The 17049-nt window shown below is 44.3% G+C and overlaps 1 protein-coding gene across 1 annotated transcript in view; it reads left to right on the top strand.

Annotated features, from left to right (window-relative positions):
• ATP8B4 (ATPase phospholipid transporting 8B4 (putative)) overlaps nucleotides 1-17049 on the top strand; it is a 2552767-nt gene that overhangs the window by 2053415 nt on the left and 482303 nt on the right. The window contains exons 21-22 of the mRNA XM_069222521.1: nucleotides 3197-3380; nucleotides 10119-10342. Of these exons, the coding sequence (XP_069078622.1) occupies nucleotides 3197-3380; nucleotides 10119-10342 (408 nt within the window). The remainder of the gene's footprint in view (nucleotides 1-3196; nucleotides 3381-10118; nucleotides 10343-17049) is intronic.

Below are 17049 nucleotides of genomic sequence, written 5' to 3'. Positions count from 1 at the left end.
TTGTCACTTTTTCTATTATTGCCCATTTTATTTTGTTCTCAGTAAGGCCCGTAGAGAAAAAATAGTGCCTCATTCTTCTTGTGATATGACAACACCTGATCGTACTGCAATGTTCTAAGATCCTCAGTTGTAGCTTCTTGCTTGTCATACCTATATATCTCAGACCCCAGGGATATGTGATCATGTAGATGTGTTGGAATGTGACTTTTATAATCAACATTAACATGAAAAGCTTGCAAAATAATGTATAATGAAGCTGCATAGAAAACGTGATAGAAGAAAAATTAATGTACGCGTTTGAAATGTGCCCATGGGGAGTGGCCACCTATGTATACGATGATTAATGAAACTGACTAATAATGAATTAACAATGTACTCATGTATGATTTTGTACTAGCATTATGAATTATGTATTAAGGCTTTGCTAAGTTAATCACTAGGCCATAGTTAGCAAGAGTCTGGGCCTAGCCGCCTGGTCTTATAATAAATGTGTTTTACTAACATGCAATGTGCTGTCTTCCTGAAGGACATGAAGCTGTACTTTTCCAGAAGATAGAGAAATGTGTGTGTAACCGTAGTAAATTCTTTCACATGAGACCCGACTTGCTCAAGAAGACATTCTTGCTGAATGCAACAGTGTAATTCGAAACAGATACAAGGTCGCCTAAATTGGTAAAGACAATGGAACTACTGACTGGAGCGACAAGTGTAACTTTTCTTACCTGACATTCTACCCACTGAAGACGTCAATCACAGGAACCAATAAACTGCATGAGAACTGTCTCAGCTGGAAAATTTAGTAAGGTGATCGACAGATTTTTGGACAGAGATAACGATGCACCAAACATTGACCAATTGGAAATTAGAGACTTGTCTGGCAAATTCAATTTAACAACGTGACACAAAGGGAGATCAGCCATTAGAGGGACACTCTTGCAGTTACTCAGATATTCAGTTTTAACCTTTGCTGTTTGACACTTTGATCTATCCTTACCTTCCTTGCCTCGCCTGATACTTGCTTCTCCTCCTTATGAGGGAAGAGCCTTTGACCTACCTTGCTGAGACTTTGCTGTTCTATCCTGGCTGATGGCGAATCAACTGCTGTCCTGAGGACGATGACTGACTCTGTATGCTGACCCATTACGGAGGGTAACTATATGATGATAAATTGTAATTGTCTTTTTGCCTTTCCTTTCTAGGTACCAACTGCTCTTTTGACAGAGGCTATAGTTAGATGTTTTCCAAATTTATGTTGCTAAATTGTTTTGCATGAAGCCCAACATGCCAATGCTAATTGGAGGTTAGTCAAGGAATTTACTAATTGGGTGCAAATAGACAAATGACTGAACCTCTGTTTTGTTGAAATAACGTGCTAATGATACTCTGCTGAAAGTTGATTCATGTTGACGTCGGGTTTTGTCCTAATGTTCATGATCTTTTGCTTTGATTAGGTCTTATTCAAGTTGCCATATTGTTGCATTGATGATGTGTTTATTGGTAGTGAGACTAATGAATATGCTACTAGGTTGTAACGAATAGGGAATAAATATCCAAAATCTTACTAGATTTTTGTGGTTATTCATGGCTGAAAGGTCATGGTGTGTCTGGTTCCTTATTAAATGCTATTGATTAATTGAATAGATTAGATACTGCGCATATTGATTAGGTCATTGATTCATGTCAGGAGATATTATTGATCTGTCTCGTCTTAAGGAGTCCCCAATCAGGGTCAAAAGATTCATTGGCCTAAAACGAGTCCCTATGTAAGAAAATTATCAAGGTTGGGACGCGTTATCAGTTCACATTATTTGAGTTGCAGTTTGTGTGATGTGTCTGTTCCCAGGGGTATTGTAAAGGTAAAATCAATTGTGTTTTGTGTGCATGCAAACAGAACACTGCCTACAGGGGATATGACCGTTTACTGGTGGGAGGTCCCACAGTGTATTTTGTTCATGTGTTTCTTGTTTCTTAGGTCATGTGTGTACTATTATGTGAGGAGAATTTGGATTTCTCCAAACTGAGGGTGCAGCTGTTCAGTAACCCCCAATGTTCAGTTATCAGTTTATTCCTCGTGTGGTTTCTTGTGTGAGGGGAATAATAGTACTTTATTCTTTACAGTTAGTCTGAAAATGGAGCGATTCCGGTTTAGAAATCAGCATCACCTTGGCAGATGGAATAAAAAAATTTATAAAAGACTTGCAATACATATAGTACAAGTGAGTTAAACCTGTCACTTGAAAACATCCCAGATTCAGTATGTACTTGTTTTTATCCGTACTGGGGAAAATAAAGTCCATTCTGAACTTACCCACGTGGGCAAAGTCTAGGCAGCGTCACAGATTTCCCTTGCACTAGGCCCTGGATAATAATCCGTGAGGTTGGGCAAGAATGTGGTCCACCCAATCCTCCTTTGGACTCGGAGAGGCACACAGGAGACCCTCCTTTGCTGCCCGCGCTCTGCAGTTTAACGGCTAGTTGTAGAGCAAGCAATGGATAGTTAGAACACTGAGTTCTTGTGCATTTGAAAGGAAATGTAAAGGATTGAGTCCAGCTAACCTCTTAGCATGTCCCTTCTCTGTGGTAAATTCTACACTGGTTGAGGTGGAAGCCTGAGATCTTTTGCAGGTTAGGTGTCTCTCTGCTCAGTTTTAAAAAGAGGGTCTGACACTGGTCTCTGCTCACTTAAGCATCTCTCCATCTCTCTAGTTGCTTTTATGAAAGTGTAGGATTAAGTGGGTGCAGTTGTGGCAGTGTAGTCTAACTGCCCACAGGAAGGAAGATATTTTGTTGGTCTTATTGCATTGACAATGCCATTTAGATGTTGGGAGTTATTCCATTCAGTTCGAGATTGATTGGAGCCAAACCCTACTTTCTAGCCAGTGTGCACTCAAGCATGCTAGTGTGTGAAGAACAGTGCAGCATTTTTCCAAGTTTGATTTTCACTGCGCATTCGTTCCACCATATATCTGCCTTGATGTTTTGTTGTGCTACTTTGCACTTTTGTACATGTTTATCTGCATTTCTATGTATAAAATCGAATTCAAACGACAGTGGAGATTTTACAATGTTGAGGTTGAAATATTCCAAGATTTGTAAACATTTTCAGTATGTTTTATAAACACAATCTGACCAATTTCAAATGCAATATTTTGTATACAAAAAATGTTTTTCTAACTCTTAATCATTTATACTGCAGGCATATGCCCTAGAAGGAAACATTGAGAAGGAGTTTTTGGAAGTCGCCTGCATGTGTAAAACAGTAATCTGTTGCCGCGTCACCCCTCTCCAAAAAGCTCAGGTGGTGGAGCTCATTAAGAAACACAAAAAGGCAATAACTTTAGCCATTGGAGATGGAGCCAATGATATCAGTATGATAAAAAGTAAGAAGACATTTACACAGGTCATATACACTTTTTTTTCAAAATTCTGTATGTTGTGATAAGCAATTGTAGAATGTCAATAAAGTGATGAGTTTTCAGAGTCTAGCTAATAAATTGTTTTTCCATTTTGAGAGTTTTGAAATCCAACAGCCTAGGTAATCACCAAAATCTACAAAATTGATGATGTTAGTCTAAGGCATACATCTTGAAAACACACAGGGCCTCATAACAAATTTGGTGGTCTTACGACTGTCACACTCGCAGCGGTCTGACTACCCATATAACAACCCTGGTGGTCCGACCACCAGGGAACTGCCAGGTCTGCCAGGATCTTGGATCCCGGTGGTCTGGCAGTGGCGGAGATCCTAATCCACCAGGGCATGCAGTATGCAGTGCTGCCCTTTGGATTACAACCTAGTTCTCCACCAGCCTTTTCATGGTGGTAACACTGCCATGAAAAGGCTGTCAGAGAACAGGTGCAAGGGACCACGGGGGGCTGCATTGCCCATGCTCTGGTTTGCAGAGAGTGAACATTGTGAGGGTGCTGGTTACAACATGGCCGCTGGCTCGATTACGAGGCCACTAGGCCAGAGGGTGGATACTTAGGTTTTCGCCCGCTGACCTAGCGGGAAAGGTCCGGCGGTGTGGTAGCCAGTGTGGTGGCAATCTCCTCATTAGAAGTTCGTGCATACAGTCTGCCGAACTCCCAATGAGGCCCATAGTATCTGCCCTCCAAGCATAAATGACCACTGACGTCCAACCAGTGCCCTTATCCTTAATGCCTCCTCACCAATGTGAAAAGAACTGGTTTATAAACAGTTACTATCTGGTTGTAAAACACTAGTGTGCACTTTGTCTACATACGCATAATGCAAATCTCCTAGTAGAACAATTAGTGGCAATAATTCTGAAGGCCAACTTCTTTTTCCAAAGCAAAATTTTCTTATCTCTATTTTTGCCTCACTACTTTAAAACATGAGTTTAGTCAAGACAGATTTTGATGTGCTGAGGGATTTCAATAATGTAATACCTATCTTGATAATATCCACTCAAAAGTCTGCTAAATGTGGGCTCAGTTGGGGATAACTGCCTGAACAACTTGTTATGTCTGTGGTTCATCAAAGACCACCTAAACTTTCACAAATTGCTGTAAACCCATAATGTAGTCCTCTAGGATCTGCTATTTTCCCTCCATTCTCTTAGTAGTATAATGTCTGTTGGTGTGTTTGCGCTTAAAATGTAATAAGTAATAGTAATAATAATATTAATAGTATCCCGAAGGAGGATGAGAATTTAGCCTTAAGTGAAAATAAGTGCCTATAATCAAAAGAATGAATAAAGAAACCATTAGTTTTTTGCCTTTAATCCTTTTTGGACCATTCAAAAACCAGTAATTCTTATAGAGGCTTTGGGGTAGTAAGAATTAAAGCTATCGGCCTGTATATGCAACCCAAACATGGTCAAGATGTTTAAAGGAGGATGCAATCTATGACAAAGCTTTCTTTTTTTAATGTGATTATAGTACAGTGGCAAATACCCTCATTAAAATGTTATATATCTCAATTCACTATACAACCAAATTATGAACTTAATTAGTGTTATTAAACAACATTGTTTAATGCATTCAAACGATTATATTTTTATTATATTTTTAATTCTCCTTTAAATGTTCTCAGTATCACCCTGAGAGGGTGGAGTGAAGTTTGTCTAGGGCATTGGGATAGAGCAGAAAAGTTGAATATTACTTTTAAAGCAGTCTCCTATTTTAAATTTCACTACAGCATCCCCCAGACTGATTGTTCGACCCTCCTGCAACCCAGGATTAAACTGGAAAGTCTTCTCTTGAGGGAACAATTATAAATGCTATCAGGAATCTAAGTCTTGGTGATGATAGTTACCTCTAAAGAATCCTGTGGTACTCGTATGTTTTTGGTGGAATTCACAATACCGATACACCTCGTACAAGCAAATTTTCTGTGCTGGATAACAAAAATATTTTTATCTGGGCTATTATATGTCCTCTGTAGTACATATTATAACATTTATCTCTATAGCAAGAAAACTCTACATGTATTATTGTGTGGCTACAAACTCCTCAACAAAATTAAACACAGTACGAACTGCACAAGAACATAGCACAATACCAGTCTGTCAGTCAGAATTCATAGAGCACAGCTAATCACCAACGAGGGTATCCAGGTGCTGAGAACTTTGCTGCTAAGGTGGCTGAGTTAAACAGCCACATTTTAAGTCCTTTCCCAAATTCCAGAAGAGAGGATAAGATCTCTAGGTGAAGGGGTGGGTTGTTCCAAAATCTTGCAACGAGGTAGGAGAAGAAGCATCCTCCACTGTTGCTTTGGCGGATGCGTCGGGAGTGTGTGTCAGGGAGAGGGAAGTTGAGCGCAGATGCCTGGAGGGTTGGTGGAATTTCAGGTGGTAGTTGATGTATGCTGGTGCTTGATTTTGAAGGGCCTTGTATGTGTGGATCAGCATCTTATTTAGACATTTATTTGGATTGGGGAGCCAGTGGAGCTTTTTGAAGTGAGAGAGGGTGTGAGTTTGTTTGGGGAGGTCGAGGATGAGTCCTGAATTCTGTATTGTCCATAGCCTCTTCAGGAGGTGCATGGTGAGTCCTCTGTAGAGCGGGTTGCCGTAGTCCATCTGGCTGGTGACTAGGGCTTGAGTGACAGTTTGTCTGGTGTTGAAGGAGAGCTATTTGAAGATTTTACAGAGCATGAGAAAGTAGGTGGAAGCAACTGTGTTGACCTGGCTGTTCATGGTGATCTTCCTGTCCAGGATGATGCCAGGATTGCAAGCCTGATCTGTCGGAGTTGGTGCGGGTCCTAGTTTGGAAGGCCACCAGGGTTCATTCCACAGAGAAGTGTTGTTCCCAAACATCAGCACTTCCAATTTGTGTGGGTTAAGTTTTAAGCAGTTGTTTGCCATTCAGTCAGCGATGCACAGCAGGCTTCTGCAGAAGGTGGCCCTAGTGGTGGAGGGATCTTTTGATAGTGAGAGGATGAGCTGGCTGTCATCTGCTTAGGATATGATGTTCATTCTGTGGGCTCTGACAATGTTGGCTAAGAGGGTCATGTAGATGTTGCACAGTTAGGGCTGAGGGACGAGCCTTGCAGAACACTACAGATGATGTTCTTGGGTTCCAAGGTGAAAGGCGGTAGATGGTTTCTCTGGTTGCTTCCGGTGAGGAAAGAGGAGATCCATTTTGGGTTGTTTCCTTGAATCCCCATGTGATGTAGCCTCTTGATAGGGGTGGGGCGGAATACGGTGTTGAATGCTGCTGAAACATCGGGGAGGATCACAGCTGCAGTTTCTCCCCAGTAAAGGATGGTTCTGATGTCAGTGGCAGCAATCAGGCTGGTCTTAGTGCTGTGGTTTGTGACAAATTTGGATTGGGGGGAGTCCAGAAGATTGTTGGTCTCCAGGTGGTCTGTGAGTTGTCAGTTGATGGCCTTTTCAAGGACTTTGGCAGGAAAGGGGAGCAGACGAAGTTCATGATGGCTGTGGCTTTTTGTATGGTGAGCTGATCCCAGGTGGTGAGCAGGTGGTCTGAGTTTGAATCAGGGTTTGCATCTGTGAGAGCAAGGAGGTTGAAGGTGTTGGCTGTGGTGGGTTGGGGTTCAAAGTTTTTGTGTATGATGGATATCTTGTCATTGAAGAAGTCTGCCAGGGTTTTCGGGGGTTGGTCTCTTGAGTTTGGTGGGCTTGACGCTGGCAACTCTGTCCTTGCAATCAGTGATCCAGGCAGAGATGTTCTTGACAGCCTTTTCTGGGTTGGTTGCGGCATTAGGGTGGGAGGTGTTGAGGGCTTCGGTCCACTGGCTCTCTGGAACTTTGTTCCAGCTGGACGGCTTGTTGGAGGTGCTAGGGAATCCTGTGATGGTGAAGTGGACGATGGCATGGTCTGTCCAGGTGAGCTAAGTGGCATGGCTTTACTTGACTCTGTAGCTGGCTATGAAGATGGGGTTGAGCGTGTCCTGTGTAGTGAGTACGGTAAGTGACTAGTTGGGTGACGCCAATGTTGTTCATGCTTTCAACGAGGTTGGCGCTGTTGGTGTCATTGAGATTGTCGAGGTTAAAATTGAAGTCTTTGAGGAAGATGCAGTGTTCGGAGCCAATGGCGAGCAGGGCAATGAATTTGGGGATGGCGTTGTAGAAACTGGGGCGTGGTCCTGGAGGTTTGTAGGCAATTGTGCTTCTGATGGTGGTTTTTCTGTCGGTTTGGAGTTGGAAATTGAGGCGTTCCATAAATGGTCTGGTGTTGCCTGCGGTGGTGATTCCGTGGATGGTTTCTTTGTGGATGATGGCATTTAAACCTCTGTGTTTGTTGATGCGGTCCCTGTGTGCTTTCTTGTAGCCTATAGGTGTTGCTGGGGTGATGTCAGGAGTGTATGAGGGGTTGAGCCAGATCTTGGTGAGAAAGATGACATTAGGGTGAGGGAGGTGATGGTTTCCCAAATCTCGGCAGTGTGCTTGCAGAGGGATTGTGCGTTTAGCAGGAGGGAGTGGAGTTCTCCCAAGTAGTAGTTGTCAGTTCTGTCACCATGGTGATGGTCGTTGTGCGCACCAGTGTTCCAGTGTTGCAGGAGAAGAGACAGTGCCAGCAGGTAAAAGTTCCTGGTGTTAATCATAGAGAGTTGTGGCAGCAGTTGTTTTTGCAACGTTTGGGGCCCAGGGCTTGGAGCTCGTGGCTGTGTATCTACGAGTGGTGGGAGAACCAGGGTTCCCAGTGCTGGGCAAGGTCCAGGCAACGATGGACGCAGACAGGCTTGCTGTTGGTGAACTGGCGGTGCGGCTGTGTCACATCCTCCATTAAGTAGTTCCTGGGAGGACAGAAGGTCGCTGGTTGATGGTGGCAGGAAGTGGGAGGGAAAATACAGAGGGGGAAAAATGGCGGGAAAATCGAGCAGCAGACAACAACAGGGGGAATCAGGCATGTTACAGACAGATTAATACACTAAGCAGAGGTGAAATGGACCAAATGAGGACTAACCGGTACAATAAAACCGAAATTATAACATTATAAAATCATAGTGTCATAATCTCAAATTAAAATAACAAATTTCCCCAAAAATAACAAAGCCCCATGGTACCACAGCATAGCAAAGATACCTGCACAAATACTTAGTCACACACCACCAAAATAACAAAGTTGAAACAAAACATGTTGCATCAGTGCAACACAGTATTACAAAACACAATCATGGCAACGTAACGACTCAGCATAACAAGACAATGATGGAACACAATGGGCCAGACGTAAGACCATCATAAGTTGTGACTTCCCAAATTGGTTGCAAGGGACTTGCCTCATTAATATTTATGGGGCAGGTTGCAATTTGCGACCCATTGGGAATGGTTAGCAATCCAAGAGATGGTGGCCCTACTGGGTCCAAACTGGAATGGCATGGGCAGCAAAAAAACGATGGATTTAGGCCCAGATATCTGTACTGGGGATGAATCTTTGACATTGTTCAGCATTCCATCCATCACTTGTTCTTTTTGCATTTGTCGACCTAAGTGGGAAGGGTATGCCCAGACGTGGGTCCCGTGCTTCCCATGCCACTGGATTCAAGCTAGCCTGGCTGATGAGGGGTGAAATAGGGTGCATTTCAAACAAAAATCTTAAAAGTCTCCTTTTCATTTTTTGGGACCACTGCCAGCTCTTACAAAATGTTGGTGCCCCCCCTCACAAAGGGGATGTGGGCCTTGGGGACACCTTCTTGTTTGCCAATAGCTTTCCACCTCCTTCATGGAGCTGGTAAATTATGAATGATTTGCGACCGCATTCTGCTCACAAAACATTCATGTATGCCAGTGCGATTTGGTATTAGAAAGGGGTGCCCTACATGCGCGCCTTCCTAATACTGAATTGCAAAAGCAAAATCAAAATACGAGTTGGTAACAAGTTACTGACTCGCATTTTGCCTTTAGCCCATGCCAAAGCGCATTTTACTGGTCGCAAATGGCCCAATGGGCGTCGTACATAGCCCAATGTTCCAAAACAACAATAATATACCAACACAAAATGGTAGAAGAACAAAAAAACAACTACACAGTAGTCTAATTAATTTTCATTTTGTTGTATTAGGTTGTGTTTTGCTTTTCTGTTGTTTCTGTATTACATTGTTAACCTTTTGTGTGGTTTGTTTTTATTGCGCTGTATCATGATTGCTGTATATGTTCAGTGGATTTGTTTTTTTAACGTATTCTTGCATATCATTGTGTTTTTGGGTGATTTTTTTGTGTATTATTTTGTTCTGTTTTGTAGCTTTCTTTCCAGGCTTCCCATAAAGCAGCACAATTCAGTGAAATTTTAGTGAAAAGTAAACATTTAACACTACCAACGAAGCTGGAATGGGCAAATTACAGATCTACATTTTACCAGACGCCAACTTGTCTAAAATCATTTTCAGACCATGCCTTGATATATTATGCCTTCCCAAGCTACAGTTATGCGATCCCTTTTTTGTCCTATTGAGAGCCACTTTTGGTTTTCTACTGAACTTTCAAAAGCAACGCCTATTCACGTAAGAAGGCTTTGTGAATCCAGCAATAAGATACAAATCTAATAGTGTGCTACTCTTAGAAAAACTGTTTGAATGTTTTCCTTATTACAATCAATAAAAAAAAAGTCAGTTGTTGTACCATGTTACTCTTAAGCAGACTGTCGTGACATTTGAGTATTAAGAACTTGTTTTTGTTCATCACAATTTGCAGCTGCACACATTGGCGTGGGAATAAGTGGTCAAGAAGGAATGCAAGCAGTTTTAGCCAGTGATTACTCCTTTGCGCAGTTCAGATACCTTCGAAGGATTCTTCTCGTACACGGACGATGGTCGTACTTCAGAATGTGCAAATTCCTGTGTTATTTTTTCTACAAAAACTTTGCTTTCACATTGGTGCACTTTTGGTTTGCCTTCTTCTGCGGTTTCTCTGCACAGGTTAGTATGTCAAATTGACAGTGTAATATGATGTTATTCACAAATGAATCCAATATTGTCATATTTTCTTAAAACATTTACATATAAAACTACTTTATATGATGTTCTTGCATCCTCTAGGTAAAAGATCAGTTTAAACAATATATTTAATTTTCACTTCATTTTAAATTGAAGAGTACACATTTTATTGGGAATTTATGCTGCTAAATGAAAAGTGTTATGCAGCAAGGCTATTGTAGAAATAAACGTGTATTCACACATATATTAATACAGTGCACATGTCAAATACGAATTTATACTTGTATGTGGTATTTGTAGATCCCCAACCGAGGAGAAAGCCTCTGGTGCATTTTACATGGTCAAAGGCAATAATGCAGTCAGTGAATGAAGCAGATGCCGGGTTCTGCAAAAGGAGGTGGACTGTTACTTCATCGTAATGTTGCTTCTGTTTATTACTATAATGCACCATACCCAGTGTTATTATAACAGTGCTTACTGCCTCAAAAAATCCAATATATTAATTAATTCATTTTATTTACCGACATATTTCATGCAATTTTTCCATAGTAGCTATTTATTTTATGAACAATTACAGTATAGACTACAGGGTCGTCCGATCAATATATGTAACGCCATCACACAAATCGAATGTTAGCTACAACTGTGCGCAACCCCGTCATCTGTGTCGGGTGGTCCCACGAGTCAACTACAAAGTATAAACAAATATAACCACTATTAACATTAATCCCATAACCCAACTAATCATGCATATTGAATGTCGTCAAAGGCCCTACATGCGTGGGTGTCTCCTCCTCAGTGACCAATGCATAGTGAGGTTGGCGTGGGCAACGAGGGGAGAGAGGGCAGGCACGGTCGAATCTTGCTTCTGCAGGTCACACCAGGGAGCTCTACCAGGGTTTCATTAGTGCTGTTTATGAGTCACACCTCCATTCCCATATGGATATTTAATTTGATCCCCTCAGGGGGACCTAATGTCACATTTGATCTTGATTTTCTTGAGAATAGAGTCCCAGTGTATGTATCTGATTACCATTCCTGCCTATTCCCGAGGAGCCTACAAGGCATGTATTTCTGTCATAATCCACTTGAGCAAGTCTCGTAGCAATTACCGTGCTAATGCAGCCTCCATGCCATTGCTATGCGCCTCCTGGACAACACAACTGCTAGGTCGCCAAATCTGCAGAGATGTTTAGTTTTCTTGCTGCGAGTAGCTATGCATGCTCAAAACACATCCCTCCATCCCTCCTGGAAACGGCTTCCCTGTGAGCTCCGAGGTGGTTTATATTATCCTCTCCCAGAATTGTCTACCCACATATGTGGATAAAATCAGTTTCTGTTAGTGGGCCACATTGGCACCGTCTGGGCACTTCTGGGTACATGCGCCCCAGGCACACTGGTGTGCAATGCAAATAGTTCAATTGTATGTACCCCAGTCTAGAGTTTTATTTTAAAAGTTTCACACTGTGTAGCCCCCGTTCCTATTCGCTAAATTAAATCTCCCAGACTAGTCGTTCCTCCCACCGTTCTTTTAATTGGCACAGTGGTGATACTGCCTGTTATAACTGGGTGGTATATAGGCACGTAGCGCCATATGTACGAACACTTTTTCCCATAGACACAGAATGGGTAAAAACCTTTGCTACATCTGGCCCGTAGTTCCTTGCCTGGCGTCGTCATGTGTAAGGAGGGCCTGGAGTAAGTGTGAAGTATTAGGTGCCTCTTGATCCAGTATTTATTTGGATGCTGCTATCCATTGTACACCAGGAACTGTCCAGGACCCAAACCATGTTCATCCTTAAGTTTTTCAAATGCTTTCATACCCCTGTCCGTAATAGACCCCCCCTCATTTCCACATGTCTGCCTCATGCCAGTGGTGTTTGTCATACAATGGTGTCAGTGTAGCTGATTGTAGCTGGGCCTGTGGTGGTAATTCTGTTGCATATGGCAAGGGAGGTATTTTTTCATGACATATGTCATTCAGCATCGTTTGGCTACTGTTGTCAATAAGAAGCAACTGACTGTCTGATTCCCATGTGTTGTCAACCACTGTATAATGGAATGGCATCCTAAATGGAATTGAACATCCAGTACAATCCCCCACCCCCCGAAATTGCTGTTTATCTCATAGGCCATTGGATTTGTGCTGCAGCATAGTAAAGCTCATAATTGGGAGCTCCTTTGCCCGCCTTTGTCTAGTGGGGCACATATTATTTAAAGTGCCACTCTGCAGCAGTCTCTCCAAATTTAGGCCATGAGTCACAATTGTGTTTCCTTAAATGGAGGGCATCCACTGATTACTTTCGCAGCAGGTGCATCCCTCCTACTAAGTGGGGCACTTGCTCACCAAATTTATTTGTATGGGTTGAGCTCCACTCCCGCAGTCTCAGAGCTAGAGAGTCACTTGCGCCTTCCAGCCATGTTTTACTGTGGCTTCACTCTGCAGGCTGCCAGATCCAACGTAGCCCTCTGCCTCTGTCCTGCAGGCCTGGTATGTCCAATGGACAGTGCTTGTGCTGGTATCAGTACTGCATGTACATCTGGGTGGGGCTCTGCCTCGGCTTGCATTCAAGCTGAGGCCGAGAACAGGACCGCTCCTGCAGGCAGCACAAGTACACAGCATCCTCCAACCCCAGCAATGTCTCTTCAACTGGCTCCCTGCAGGTCCTGCAGTTTCTGAGCTCTCTTTGCTTCCACCTTGGGTGTTTGATGGTCAGTGCCCACACTGGGGTCTGTGTCAACTGTCTTTTAAGTGCTGGGCCACTGCCTGTTCACAAAGGCAGGACTCTGCTCCAGTGTGGCTACTTCTCAACAAGGGTGGTATGGCGGGGTATAAACATTTTTAAAAAAACAAAAAAACACTTACCTTCTAAGCCAGGAGAAACTGTTCTATCTCTCCTTCGTCCTTTTCTCTTCCCTGGCTCACAGAAGCACACAGGCTTCCAGACTCCCCACCAATCACGACGCTGCTGTCACCAGCATGACAGCAGCATTGTGATTGGTCTGAGCGGCCTGCTTCAGTGCTTAAACAGGGAGTGGGACCCTGTGCACTTTCTCCTTCTGGCTGTGCAATACAGCCGAGTAGAGAAATGCTAAGTGCACATGACTATTTGGCCAGCCATTTCCTGCCAGCCAAATGGTCATGTGCACCTATGGTGCACTCACCACTCCTCCTCCAGCCCAGCCCCACTCCACCTCATCCTGTCCTGGCTCCCCACGAAAAAATAAAATGATAATAACGTTGTGTTCTTATCATTTTATTTTTCCTTTTTCTTCACAGCACAAAGTAGTGGGGGCAATGCTCCTCCACCTTAGCAGTGGAGCTGCAGCTGTTCTCCTCCGGCTCACAGTCAAATTGAGGCTGGGTACAGGACCACTCTTGCAGGCCAGGCAAGCACAGAGCAGCTTGTGACCACAGCACCACCTAGTCAACGGGCTGCCAGCAGGGCCTGCAGCCTCTCAGATATTTATGCTTACTCCTGGGGAGGTTACAGCACGGGGTGGCAATGCAGGATAATGGTAGCGAGGTCACTTGAGTGGAGGCCACCAATGTGCAACTCGCTCGCCCACTGTTTTGGACACACTCCCTTTTTTATGTACTTACATATTTCATTTATGTACTTATTTATTTTGCAGTCCGTTTGCAGGTTATAAAAAAAAATCACTGTTCCACTTTATTTTATTAAACACATTTTTGGTTTTCCATTTGTTAAATCTTTCACATTTTCTTTAAATTACAGTTTAATTAATTTTCTATATTTAGAATTGAGCTACATTTGTCTGAACATATTTTAATTTCCATTGCCTTATCCTATTTCTTGCTTCTTTCTTTTAGCAGCCAACTAATTTAGCTTATCAAAGAACACATTTCAAAGTATATATTGCACAGTCTAGGAAGTGTATCATATCACTAGTCATTGAGCATCTGCTAACTAACATTCCGAGATTCTAACAACCAATATTTCTGATGGATACAACTACCTGTGGATTCCTCACCTGATGAATTCTCACAATGCGCCAGCATTCGACTGGAATTTTCTTCCCAGCTATGCACATCGACGAGGATGTCACAATTGCCCGACTCCCACACGACGCCGTCTGACATCATCGAGGCAACAACAGGTCCTCGCTGGCGTGCTGACGTCAGTTCCCTTTTTTTCTGTGCCTTCTAAGTAACGATTTTTTCTCCTGGCTTTTGAGGAGATACTGTTTGTCGGTGGTGATACTTTGTAGAAAAATGTCTCCACCTCAGAAGTCTGGGTTCAAGCCTTGTAGGGAGTGCGGGGCTGTATGTCAGTGATGGACCCGCAGAATGACTGTGGGCAGGTATATCCGTGCCCTGATGGACGCAGCCAAGGCTGGGTTGCCTGATTTGCTCCAGGACATGCGGGGTCTTCTGACTGATGCGCAAGCAGCAGCAACTCAGGTCATTCATTCGGGGCTGGATACATCAGATTCGGTGGCCGGGGCAATGGGCACATCCATTGCATCCAGGAGACATGCTTGGTTGGCATTGTCTGGATTTTCATTGGATGTGCAAACGACCCTTTTAGACTTGCGGTTTGATGGGGACCAGCTGGTTGGTTCTAAAGCTGACTCTGCCTTAGAGCGCTTCAAGGAGAGCAGGGCTACAGCCAAGTCCCTAGCCTTGCAGGCTTCTACCACCACCCCGTCAGATCGTTTAGAAGATTCAGGGGGTCTGGACGAGGCTCTTCCTTTCAGGGGAGGCCCCAGCCAGCAGGCCAACAACCTTCTTCTTTTCCCTATAGGTCCTATAGAGGGCAGGGTAGAGTCTGAACCAGGGGAGCCACACAGCAGCACCCTGCCTCTTCCTCTTCCTCCGGGGGGGGTGCAACAGGGAAAACAGCCTTAGTCCTCCATCCATTGCATCCCATACTTCTCCTGTAGGGGGAAGGTTGTTTCATTTTCTCTGCATGTGGGAGTTGATCACATCGGATTCCTGGGTCATCAATATTGTGGAGAAAGGTTATGCACTTCCCTTTTGGGAGTTTCCCCCTTCCATCACTCTCCGTCCCTCCTTTTGCACAGAAGACCATCTCCTCTTGTTGCAACAGGAAGTTCTAGTCCTTTTGTCGAAAGGTGCAGTGGAGTTGGTTCCAGAGCAGGAAAGGGGTCAGGGTTGTTATTCAAGATACTTCCTAATCCCCAAGAAGGATGGTCGGTTGAGGCCTATCCTGGACCTGAGCGTTTTGAACTGATTCCTCAAGCAGAAGTTCAAAATGCTGACCCTAGCACAGATGCTTTTGGCGTTGAACGAAGAAGATTGTATGGTGTCTGTCGACTTGCATGATGCTTACTTCCACATCCCTATTCTTAAGTCACACAGGAAGAATCTCCGGTTTGTGGTGGGGTCGCAACACTATCAGTTTGCGGTCCCACCTTTTGGTCTTACTTCTGCGCCTCAAGTCTTCACGAAGGTAATGGCGGTGGTTGCAGCAAATCTCAGGAGGAAGGGGATAGCGGTATTCCCTTACCTGGACGATTGGTTGATCAAAGCCAAGTCTCCAGAGCTCATGCTGCTTCACCTGCAGATGACAACCCAGTTGTTGTTCGACCTAGGCTTTTCGGTAAACATGCCCAAATCTCACCTGGAGCCCTCTCAACGCCTCCTGTTCATACGGGCAGTACTGGACACAACATTGAGTCTGGCCTTTCATCCGCCTCAGCGTATTCAGGACATTGAGGCGTTGTTTCAAAGTGGAGCGGTCCTCAAGGTCCTTCATCTGCTGGTCTGTTCACTTCATGCATTCTGTTGGTCACTCATGCACGCTGGCACATGAGGGCTCTTCAGTGGTGCCTCCGCAGGCCGTGTTTTCATCACAGAGGGGATCTCGAGCAGTCGATAAAGATCTCCAGAGACACTGCAGTGGATCTACGATGGTGGGCTGTGGACGGCAACCTTTCCCAAGGAAGGCCGTTTTCACTACCTCCCCCAGTGGCCACGGTGATAACGGATGCTTACACTCTAGGGTGGGGAGCTCATCTGGGGGACCTGGAGATCAAATTTCGTTGGTCTTCAGTGGAACAGATGTTTCATATCAATCTGTTGGAATTGTGGGCGATATGTTTGGCTCTCAAGGCCTTTCTTCCCTCCCTTCGCGGTCAGTCGGTCCAAGTTCTGAAGGACAACACTACTGTGATATGGTACATCAACAAGCAAGGAAGAGTCGGGTCGTACCTTCTCTGGGGTTCTAAACGTATGTGTGGACAGTCTCAGTCGGCACTTCTCAGCCGATCACGAGTGGCGTCTCCATCCAGACCTGATCCTTTACATCTTCCGGATGTGGGGATTTCCTCAGATAGACCTCTTTGCCACTCGGGAGAACGTTCACTGTCCGTCGTTCTGCAGCCTCCAGTATCCTGGGCAAGGAGCGTTGGGGGGGTGCATTTCAGATGTCCTGGTACGCCCAGCTGCTTTACTTGTTTCCCCCATACCTTTGATTCCTCGGGTTCTGAGGAAGATTCGCCAAAACCGTGCCCAAGTCATCTTAATAGCTCCGGATTGGCCAAGAAGGGTGTGGTATTCAGACCTTCTCCAACTCTCACTGTGCCCTCTGCTCCATCTCCCTCACAGGGCGGACCTCCTGTCGCAGTCGCAGGGGCAGGTTCTACACCCCCACCTCCAGAGCCTGCACCTTCATGCCTGGAGATCGAACGGGGCAATCTGA

The sequence above is a fragment of the Pleurodeles waltl genome, chromosome 3_1 (genome assembly GCF_031143425.1).
Source record: "Pleurodeles waltl isolate 20211129_DDA chromosome 3_1, aPleWal1.hap1.20221129, whole genome shotgun sequence".
NCBI classification, from domain to species: Eukaryota; Metazoa; Chordata; class Amphibia; order Caudata; family Salamandridae; genus Pleurodeles; species Pleurodeles waltl.
This window is presented reverse-complemented; position numbering and strand designations above follow the sequence as displayed.